Source organism: Lepisosteus oculatus, chromosome 15, assembly GCF_040954835.1.
Source record: "Lepisosteus oculatus isolate fLepOcu1 chromosome 15, fLepOcu1.hap2, whole genome shotgun sequence".
In the NCBI taxonomy this organism is placed as follows: domain Eukaryota; kingdom Metazoa; phylum Chordata; class Actinopteri; order Semionotiformes; family Lepisosteidae; genus Lepisosteus; species Lepisosteus oculatus.
In genome coordinates, this window is record NC_090710.1 from 24,592,415 (window position 1) to 24,604,289 (window position 11,875).

Here is an 11,875-nt window from a genome sequence, read left to right on the forward strand (position 1 = left end):
AATAAAATACTAAACATTACGAGTTATATATTATGGATGCCTTTTTTATTATTATTTCTGAGCTCTGCTCTTTACTATACAATAATTTTAAAAATTATTAACTTTGTTTGCATAATGTTCTATTGACATCCAGAATGCTGTTCAAAACTGATGAAATCCCACTTCTAAACAGCCAAATCTGAAACAGCAGAAATCTGTCGTCTTCAAAACTTTTCATCTTCACTAGATGATGACGATGACGAAGATGAGCAGGACTATGAAAGAAAAAAAACACATTTAGCTTGTTCCTATCAAATAATATTATTTTGTCAAATTAAAATTAAAATTAAATTAATTAATTTTGATTATAATTAGTCCAGTTCAAAGACTTATTCTAAGAAGAAGCTCAGGTTGATTTCTAGTGTGGAGTTGAAAGGTGAATCTCCTTACTATAAAATGAAAATGCCAAAGCCAACATGTCACATCTCCTGGGCTTTAACTAAGGGGATGGACCAAAATACACAAAGGACCGTGACCAATATTAATCATCACTTCCTTTTCTTTCTGAGCAGACGTATTGTAGTCTAAAGTCAAAGGGAATCCCTTTTATAGGCTTTTCTTTATTTCACGTTCAAAATCTTTTGACAGCTCTTTATAATTCATTCAGTATGAGAATATAAAACTGTACATATACAGTACATGTAATACAAAAAAACTGTTCTCCATATAATAAGAGAAAATATACATTAACATGCGCTTTAAAAGTGGTGGATACTAATTAAATCAGTTTACTTTATAGCTTACAGCTAAAGATCTGGGCCAGGTATTGCAAAGTAAAATAATCTGAAAAAAAATCTTTCTTCTTTTATATATTCTTATATATGTTTTCTGCTTATGCAAAAACGTTACTGCCAGTTTTTAAGAAAACTCACATCTGAAGGTCACTACGATGAAGGTTTCACATCTAAAAACACTGCAATGTACTTTTTGCTTCAGGCAAAACAACTATTGTACACTTCAGAAGAACAGCCAGTGAGTTGGATTCTGTTTCATTTCCTAATCATTGGATTAAGCAATGGAGTTCTGTGCCTGTGCCTGTGGCTGGAAGGTTGCCGACTCAAATCCCGCAGCTGGCAGAGGAATCCTACCCCTGAGCAAGGCTCCTAACCGCAGCTACTCCAGGGGTGCTTTATAAATGGCTGACCCTTTGCTCTGACTCCAAGCTTCTCTCCCTGTCTGTGTGTCTCATGGAGAGCAAGCTGGCGTATGTGAAAAAGACAAATTCTAATGCAAGAGGTTGTATGTGGTCAATAAAGTGACCTTATCTTATCATTAGATGGGTTGGCTTTTGTACCTGACCTGTTAAAAACTTTCCCTCCAATAAGTCTTTGTTTCATGTATCAGAAAAGGATGGTATTAGAACAGTAGGAGCACTCACCCGATCTCTGGTCTCTGCCTGACTGGGTGGAGTATCTGGCCTTTTACACGTTTCATCTTCCCTTTCTTTTTCTTCTTCTTGGGACTCTTCTGGCTTAGGCTGGTCATGAGCTGCCTCTATCATTGATATCCCCAGCAGGAGAGTAGTGATGGGAATCTGTTTGGCTCTGAAGTAGTCGTATGCTTCTTTCTCAGCCACCAGCACTTCCAGATTGTTGCCACTATGCCTGATCATCTCCACCACCTCATTGTGGTTACTGTTCTCAATATTCACTCCATTCACCTCAATCAAAACATCATCATCCTTCAGGCCAGCTCTGTCGGCAGGCCCTCCCTCCACCACCTACAGACAGTAGGAATTATAGACAATGTCATGCCTCAGTCAACTGGCTACATCGATTTGAACAGAAGTATGTAGAGAATGACCTAAAGAAACAATCTACCATGAATCTCAGAAATTGCACAAGAACAGCAATTATGACTTTACAGTACTATAATGATGTGGATGGATCTGTGAAAATATACTAATCTATACTGCAGATAATAAACAAAAGACCTTTAGCTCACAATACAACAATTTGACCAAACTACTTTCAATCAGCATCTACATTTATTTGAACACCACATAGTAGTTTTGATTTGTTGTGAATATCAAATCAAACTAACCTATTCAAAATGTGTAAGAAAATATCTGCAGTTAATGGCTACATTTTTGGTGACTGCAGTATATTTAGTTTCATCACACTATTGCATCAGGGTGTATCTTGGTAATGTTCAAAGACACAACATTAACGCATCAAACTGTGTTTTTGTTTTGAATTCTTATCATATAAAGGGATTTCACTTATTCTAAGCTTTTGTATAGATTTCAGTAAACACCAATACCTGGTGTGCTTGCTCTGTGATGAATTGCACTATTGTATGGTCCTAACTGAAAAGTGTTATTTGCATTATTTTGCCTACAACTCTGAATAGGCATTACCTCCTTGAAGAACTGTCCTGGTACTCCTCGGATTGCATTTAAGTGGAAACCAAACCCAGTAGGGCTCTTCTCCAGTTTGCAGAGTTTAGGTTTGTAGTCTTCCCGCTCTTGAATGGCTAAAGGTGCTTCTGGTGTGGGATTCTCCACAGGAATGGCTGGTACAGATGCTGACTCCTCTGCCTGTTGGGGAATGGCTGGGACAGGTGCTGGAGCATAACTGTAGGAATCCTTTACTTCCTCCCAGTACTGCATAGGAGAAACCCCTCCCTGATTAAAATAGTAGCAGAGACATACAGTAACTACTACAGGAAATTTCTGACACCGAATACTAACCATTTATTAAATTCTTAATAATACAGCAAATTTCTGGGGATTATTTTGGATTCTCACTTTTGCACCTCCTTATCTCAAGAGAAACTCAGTTGTTTCAAAACATTTCTCACCTCATTCTGGAATTCTCACGATTATTCAATAGTGGATCACCGATTCCTGGCTACCATGTCTTACCTACACCGTCCCATCACTCTAGATGCTCAGTGTAGACCAGAAATTACCTTATGACAACTGTTACTGGAATTTTGTAGTCAAACTTCACAACCTCACACTTTTATTTCAGTTCCAATGGCACAATCACTTTTCTTAAAGTGAAAAGAAGCAAAACTGACCAATGAGAGCAAGGTATATTTATTAGTTTAAAATAGACTAAACAAGGAATGACCCCTAACAAACCTCTCCACTCTTACTATTAATCACAGTTATCTTGATTAGCCATGCTGTTTGGCTTTTCATCTATGAAAATGAAGAAAGAGTGATTGGGCACTGGTTCCTGCATCTTTTCAGAGTTGATAAGATTCATCACTGTGATTTTTGTCTGTTCATTTTGGATCAGCACAACTTCCTCTGCTTCTCAATGGGGAATTCCTGATCACAAGATCAAGTACTTATGTCTCCGGACTTCAGAAGCCTATGAAGTTTCCATCAGATTAAAGATGAATAATATGAGACATACTGAATTTAAAATCTGCAATTAAGAATTCTGATTTGACTAATGGGGTCCTTTTGCAGTTTCTCACAGATTCTTCCGTATTATCAGGTTATCATTCCCTTAACCAGACAGGTTGTGCTAAGAAGGCAGTAAGGCACAGTAAGGCAGTGGAGATACAAGTTTTGAAAGTGGTCCTGCGTTTTAATTTTTTATGTGTATCTTTAAACAAGACAAGAATTCCTGCAGAAAAAAAGTAAAAGCTATTATTTTCTTACTGAAACCTTTAATGATGTAAAAATGTAATTACCATAATATACATTCTGTGTGTTTCTTCATCCATAACCATCATAGTACACTTCATTCCACAAAGTCTTATCTTCTCCACTACTTCTTCGTGCTCTAAGGAACCTACAGGTTCTCCATTTACAGCCACCAATCGATCCAGTTCTTTCAGACCGCCTTTTTCTGCTGGGCTTCCTGGATCTATATCTTTAATAAAGTGGCCTATAGCAAAGAAGGTGGTTAATTAAAAGGCAGTGCTTCATATTTTCTATACTCAGAATTGATAACAAAAATCTAAAGTCATTTTATATCCTATCAGATTATAACAAAGCCAAATCATTTAGATACTGTGCCTACCTGATTGATTTTTCCCAGTCCTTAGGTAATAACCATAGCCGTCAGGACCTGGGGTCAGTTCAGTGATACGTGGTTTATGTGGAAGATGTTTTACAGTTGCCAGACTTGCTCCCAGCTTCAGTTTCTTGTTGTTTTTATAATATCTGTCTGTCTCTTCATCCACAAGCAAGAACATGACAGTGTTGCCAGAGTCCTTCACCTAGAGTAACAACGATTCCATTGAAAATACGGTGTCAGGATCGGGATATCCTGTGAACTTCTTTCCATATTGATTCAGGTTAGTTCAAAGATTATGAGTTATAACCTTGGCTAGGTCTTGTTTGCTTGTTTTGTAAAAAAAAATTCAACCACCTCTCAGGAAAAACTCAAGCTTCACTAAAGCAATGCTAATAATAATAATTCCTTACACTTATATAGTGTTTTTCTAGACACTCCATTCAAAGTGCTTTACAGGTAAAGGGGACTCCCCTCCACCACCACCAATGTGCAGCATCCACCTGGATGATGCAATGGCAGCCATGGAGCGCCAGTACGCTCACCACTCATCAGCTATCAGTAGGGTGGAGAACAGAGTGATGAAGCCAATTTATAGATGGGGATTATTGGGAGGCCATGATTGGTAAAAGCCAATGGGAAATATGGCCAGGATGCTAGGGTAGCACCCCTACTCTTTTCAAGAAACACCCTGGGATTTTAAATGACCACAGAAAGTCTGGAACTCGGTTTTACATCTTATCCAAAGGATGGTGCCTTTTTACAGTATCGTGTCCCTGTGACTATACTGGGGCATTAGGACCCACACAGACTTCAAGGTAAGTGCCTCCTGTTGGCCCCATTAACATGTCTTCCAGCCTTAGACCTCCCATCTAGATACTGACCAGGCATACACCCGCTTAGCTTCAGTGGGTTACCAGTTGTGAGTTGCAGGGTGATAAGCTGCTGGCAATGCCAAACTTCAATGTTAAAGTTAAACCATGCTGTACTCTTCTAAGCACAGTACAGAACTTATATTGGAATACCTTGGTAGCAATCTGATCATGAGTGCAGCTCTCTATATTTTCACCATTAAGTTCGATGAGACGATCATTGTTTTTGATGCCAGCTTTTTCTGCAGCTCCGGAAGGATTCACATCTGTCATGAACATCCCTTGATACCCTTTGTACAAGCACAGAATCACAGTGAATAAAAAAAGTACTTAACAGCAGGATATTGTCATTTTTTGGTCCCTATGTAATTCAGTGTGTAATGTGCAATCCCTGAAATACCAAAAGATGCTTAGTATAAAAGTCTTTGTTATTACAGTTTCACGATAAAGGTCTCTAAAACATTTAGTTTCAGCTTATTTGTATATTTTATTATGGTATTATGGTACCCTATTATTACCATATAAGCATTCATTAACACAGAAAAAAAGCATCACATAAAGGATATTAAAGCAGTTTACAGCTGCTGATTATTATTAAGAAAACAGCATTAATCGTTGGACAAAGTACATGTCACATCCTCTGTAAACATATTGTGTCAGCTAACAGACCCTAATAATTTTACAAACACTCACCTTTAGTAGATTTCAAGGAAAATCCAAAACCATCATTTGTCTTCACCAGAAAGCACAGTTTGGGTTTCAGAGATGACGCTGCCACCCCATTCATCATTGGAGGTTTTGATGGCTTGGACAGCTCTGTCTCAGACAGGCTTATATTGCTGATTTTTGCATTGTCATAGGAGACCTCATCCAGGACATGAAATGTGACACATAGCCCACTTTCTTTAATTAACTCCACTACCTAGTAGAGAATGGCGGAGAAAGAGAAAGAAAGCCTAAAAAGCAGTATAACTAAGCTGGCTCGCATAATTGCAAATCAGATTCATTAGTAACTTCAATAGTTCAATAATGTACAGTATATTAAACTGTACTAGCAAGTGTGGTGCATACTGTGCAGTGTGTAAAGTATAAAATAAACCATAAAAGGTTATGTCGTGCCTATCACAGCTTTGTTAAGGATCTGACTAGCACTTCTTGTGTCTGAACTCGTGCTATGATTTGACCTTACTAAGTGCAATGTGACAAGGGAAAGTTGGTGTACAAAGAAAATAACTGTTTATACAGTATTTTTCAATTTTGTTATATTCATTACAACTAATAACATTTCTATATATTGTTTTACTTAAAAATGCTTTGCTTTATCCCTTTTGTACTATGTTGTCCTACTCTTTTATATGTATTTAATATATTCATTCAGCAGAGTCAAATTATGGTTACAGAAGACATCTATGGAGTTTCCAAGAGCTCCCATTCTCAGTGTAATTCTAGTTTCCAATGTAATTCTAGTCTCTAGTATATGCAACCACATCCAAAAAGTGACTGGAAAATGGTATAATAATGGGTAAAGAATTGGTATTAGACTTTTATGCATACTGTGTCTCTTTTCTAATGAGCTGAAAATATATATTTTTTAAATTGTTACTGTATGTCTTAAAATGGGTTTTCAAAGGAGCATAAATTGCAGCTAATTTCAGCAGTCTGAGTTTTGGTTTAAATTATACAATGACAGGCATACCCTTGAGTGTTCCATATCATCCACAAAGGTCCCATTGACTCTCAGGACTCGGTCCCCATCTTTCAGTCCTGCCTGTTCAGCGGGACCTCCCTTTTCAATGTTGCGGATGAGATGCCCTTCCTTTTCGTACTCCACACGCAGGAAGAAGCCGAAGGTCTGGCCTTCACTCTTGGTAAGTTTGATGACTCGTGGCTGAAAAGAGGCCATCTCTGGCAAATGCAAGCCAACCGCTGTGAATATAGGGTTCTGTTTTTTCATGCATAATTTTGAATGTGTGATTTAAACTTAACTTCATTAATGCAGCATGCATGAAATAAAAAAAAACTGAAATGAGAGGTAGACTGTTTGCTATGAAGTCCAATGTACCATTATAATCTAGCACCTGTTCAGCAAGACTCACTTGAGCATGGTGATATGAAATACCTCTGTCTGGCAAAAGTACTGTAGGCAACCTGGACCCTTTCATTCCTTTCCATTACGGTACTTTGAATATTCCAACAAATTAGTTTCTGAATTGACCCTTAACTGATCCAAGTGCTGAAGATCATTTTGATCATTAGGATAAGATGGAACAAAGAAATGCAATGGACTTAACTGGAACAGCCAAGGTTGTGTGCCTCTCCTACTGCATATGGGGTCTACAATATATGGTGGCATTCAATAACTAACTATTCCACTAGAGAACTTTGCCTGTCCTGTAGCCTGCAGTTGCTATTGCTGTTCAATTGTAAGAGACTGCAAGTTTTGTTTTTTTAGTAACTATAAATGATAGATACACGATGAACTTTACTTTTTCTGTGCTACAAAAGCTTTGTAGTGTAAACATCTCTCAAGGTGGGTCATTATTGCAGAAGACATGAAGCCCCAAAGCAGCTATTGTAATTCTAAATGTCAACAGGATTTCCTGTGCAAACCACTGATTCGTATTTGTATTCTAACAGTTTTGTCTTCTGCTTAGCAGTTATTGCATGGGTAGTTTTAGCAAACCTTTCTGACTGATATCATCATTTTCTGACAGTGATAAATCTAGAGGAGATAACCTACTGTAAAATCATAATGAAAATATATGCTTCCAACATTTTGAGAACTGTCCAGAAACATCACAACAAACTCTGTTTTACTCAGAAATATACAGTATTAGTGTATCCTGTAGAATGTTAACTCTGACTTTCAGTCAGACAATCCCAATTGGCACAGTATCTCTTGTTTTTTATTGTCATCTGTTTGCGTAAAATTGCGTCTGTTGTTTAATCTTACAGTTAACTTTAAACACAATTTTAGTTTAAATGGAGTGAATACTAATCAACAGTGGAAAAAATAAGTAGAATTAGTAATTAATTAACCAAATGATCCAACCGGATATATAAATATGCTAACCCTTAGATTCAGTAACTAGTTGCATCTCCTTTAAAATTATTTATCACTCAGTTGTATTAGCTTGTATAATGTATTAGCTTATTGGTGAAATCTGAGGATTTCATTGCATGAACTTGAGAACATAAGAAAAGTTACGCCAAGAGGGGGCCAATCAGCCCATCTAACTTATTAGTAAGTATTTGTTCCAAGGATCCCATTGAGCCTTTTCTTGAAAGGAACCAGGTTGTCAGCTCCAACAGTGTGGCTGGGTACAGTAGCTTTTTATACTCCGATAACCCACTCACTATAGGTCCTCTCATGTTGGCCATTGACTTGGCCAATACAAATTGTAAATTTTCTTCTTCTCAAGCTTGTATGTTTAGGATAGTTGTCTTGCTGCATGACATACTTTTGTCTGGGAAAAGGATGGCCTGATATTATCCTCCAGAATTTACTGATACAGCTCTGAATGAATGATTCCCTCAGTGATAGTAAACCATCCGGACTGCAAGGTAGCAACGCAGAACAAACCATGTGAAACTCCTACTTCCATCAACCTCAGGAAGAGGTTCTCCTGTTGGATGTCTTTGCTTCTTTTTTGCCACACAAAACAGTTCTCATTGTGGCTAGAAAGTTTAACCTTTGACTTGTTTATCCAGAGAGGATACATCTTCTGGATCATCTTTTGTGATTGTGAGTTGAAAATGTTCTTTTTATGGAGAAATGGTTTCTTCTTGGTCATTCCAATTCAGGTTTTTGTGATAGGTGAGTCATGAACATTGAAACTGCACTGAGAGAGGCCTGCAGAACTGTAGATGTTACTCAGGGTTTACTGGATGATTTTCTGTTAACTGGAGTGACTTGCTGTATCATTTTTGAGGGTTTTTCATTTTTCTGGGATGCTCGTGGTGGGGAGTTCTTGGGCGGGACTGCCCATACTCAAGGACAAGGCCGCCTATACTCAGTCTTTGTGTCTTTTGTAACCAATTATTTAACCGCCTGGTCTAATTACACCATTTAGACAAATAAACAAGGGATTAACATTATTTTACATACAGTACAATTTCTTAATTATTTTTTTTTTTGCTGGTTCTCAAAAAACATTGAACTGGTAAATATAAATCATTTTGTTTATTCAAGAATGACTTGGGATGGGAGGGGGTAATGGGGGAAATTTGTTTTTATTTGTATGATCATTTTTTGTGTTTACAGAATAAAAAAAGTTGAACACACAAGAGAAAGACTGGTTTCAATTAAAGAAAGGTATCTTGGTAAAAAAAAACAATTACCCCTTAATTATACTGGGATCTCACAAACGTTTTCTTGGCACTGTATGAACAGTGGTTTAACACTTCACATGAAAGATGACTCTTCCTATAGCAAAATGCCCACTGTTACTATATACTGCACTGGTGCATTAATTTGGAAACTCTGTTTTAGGGGGAAACGTCCAGTCTACTACTGTATATCACATCAGTAGTGTGATTTACCTAAGAGGTCTTCCACCGTGATACTAATCGAGCCCCACATTTCAGAAGGTGCCATCATCACCACTGACAATCTTAAAAGCTTGTTTTATTTGCAAAATCCAATCCAATTGCTGAAAATTATTGTTAAAAGAACCAGTGGTAAGCCATTGCTTTGTTGAACTGTTTTCATTTTCCAATTGGAATTAATGTATTCATTCTAAAGAATGTCTAATGCCAGAATACTATTTAGTACCACTGAAATTGTAATTATAAAGAATTAATAGGTTATAAAGCAATATGTCTGTGGAAATAAGTTTATTTTCTTTTTTAAGCCCAATAAAATATATTTAGTGTAATTCCTCACATAATGCCAACAATGTTTAATGTAATTTATTATGCCATCTCCCATAGTCTGACTATGAGGACCTTATTGCAAAGACAGCAACATGATATCGTTTGATTACTCATTTTATAACAACAGATGTTTTTATTTTCTGAAATACACTGTATGTAATTTTCAATTGTGTTGTCATGATACTCTAATTCCTGTGCCAGACATTAGCTGACAACAAAGAAGGTTCTTTTATAACTAAATACACAGAAAAATAAATTTATGGAGCGTATTTAATTTTCTGGACACACACCAAGTTCAGTACTAAAGAAATTTAAATGTTTCTTATAGCTGGGCAAAAGTCAATACATTTGAGACTAGATTAAGTTTAGCATTAACAAAATGTGCTGACTAGACACATACATCACCTGATTCACATTAAATTCCTTGGCTTGTTCATCATTAACTTAGGAATTCTTAAGTTACCAGGTGATTGAGCTCTTTGATAGGACTAGCTGCCCTTCAGTTCCACAATAATAAATCTATTGGTGGTGGGAGCATGATGTAAATATAAGCTATACATACAGTACATCCATGTCTTTATTGTGAGATACTGTATTTTTCTGGTGAATGGGGTTCTCTCCTTAACTCCTAAAGAAATACCTAAGGAACTGGTTCATATGTCAAGAGTTTCATTTCTGATTTCAGAAATACATACAATGCCCCTTTCATCTAAAATGTTTTATGGAAACATTTCTTGATTTTCTTGTTTTCATGTTTAAAAGCAAGCCAATTTAAAATATTACAAAATGATAGAAATATTAGAAAAACATTGTCTCTACAAAGAAAATGCAAATTCATTTAGTTGAAATATTTTATGGACATATAAAAACCTTTTCAGCATTCAGCAGTAAAACATCTATAAATACAAAATGGAGAGACTTGGTAGGAGAAGAGCAATCATCACACAAATTGATGTTAGACTGTTAGATTAAACAATTAGCCTCAAAGTTTTAATAAGTTTGCATTTGCTATTTACAGAAATATACCTACATTTATATACACATTTTGAACACACAGGTCTTCACGTTCCTTGAAGTTTTAAATTGTAATTCTGCGTTTTTACTTTCTCTGGCTCACTGCTATTTCATCTTGATCAAATCAATCTACAACACATTTCTATTCTCTCCCATGAAATATAGTAACTTATTTTTGCAGCAATGGTATTAATTCAAAGGGCACAAAAATCACCATCCAACTAGTGACAATTAAATTTACAGTACATTTCTGTGACCATGTTGGTCAACTACTGATCGTTACAAAATTCTAGACATTTATGCAAATTTATATAAAAACAAATACAGATAAAATCCATTGTAATATAAGCTACTTTATACTTTTAAAGAAATCATACTTTCACCTATACTTGTTTTTTATTTGGACCTCTTTTTCAATAGAATAGATTTATTAGATTAAATTTAGATCGCCAAAACTCACCTGTCGCTGTGGAGGTACAATCCAAAGGGAGTCTTCCCTTTCTTTCCTTCAGGTGTTATCTCCTCATCGCTGGACTTTGAGAGACCAAAGGTTGACTTAAAGGCTTAGATATTTACCTGGATTTTGTCCTATGAATCTTAGATAACTACACTTTCCTTTTTAGGAAAGAAGTAAACTAGAAGTGTGATAGCAAGCCTATTTTACAAAATGCAGCAGAACAGAGTTTGTAGTTAAGTTCCTTTAAAAGAACAAAAACGCATTCAATTTCGACAGCCAGAAACAGTCTAAACATGTGATATCAGGTTAAGTAAGGTCCATTTACATAAAATAATAAATAATATTAAAGTGAAGTGAAATACAATAATTATAGATTGATTCAAATATCACATATATAATGATCAAATATACACAAAACATGATAGGCTTTGTTATTTGTTCACCTCCATCTTATATTTAATACTGTAATATGTCTAGATGTTTATTGAACAAGAGGGAGAGAATATGTGTACCACTACAGTTGTGTGTCTTTCTGACTATTTACATGCATCTATTAAGTATTATATATTTACTCTTGCCAGAAGCTTCTGTTTGCTGGTCAAGAGAAAGATCTTCAATTGCTAACTGATAGAAAATCAATG

General features: G+C 36.1%; 1 protein-coding gene across 2 annotated transcripts; it reads right to left on the reverse strand.

The window, feature by feature from the left end:
- Positions 1–16: 16 nt before the first annotated feature.
- On the reverse strand, positions 17–11,313 carry pdzk1 (PDZ domain containing 1). Of its 2 annotated transcripts, none has more exons than XM_015364431.2 (9): positions 11,238–11,313; positions 6,585–6,793; positions 5,582–5,810; positions 5,042–5,178; positions 4,023–4,221; positions 3,691–3,887; positions 2,399–2,644; positions 1,418–1,759; positions 17–254 (listed from the first exon to the last, which is right to left on the reverse strand). In XM_015364431.2, the coding sequence occupies exons 2-9, from the start codon at positions 6,789–6,791 to the stop codon at positions 204–206; spliced, it is 1,608 nt and encodes a 535-aa protein (XP_015219917.2). In that variant the 5' UTR covers positions 6,792–6,793; positions 11,238–11,313; the 3' UTR covers positions 17–203. The 2 variants fall into 2 exon arrangements, with proteins under 2 accessions (XP_015219917.2, XP_006639317.2); XM_006639254.3 differs by having other exon boundaries at positions 2,399–2,665.
- Between the last annotated feature and the right edge of the window lie 562 nt (positions 11,314–11,875).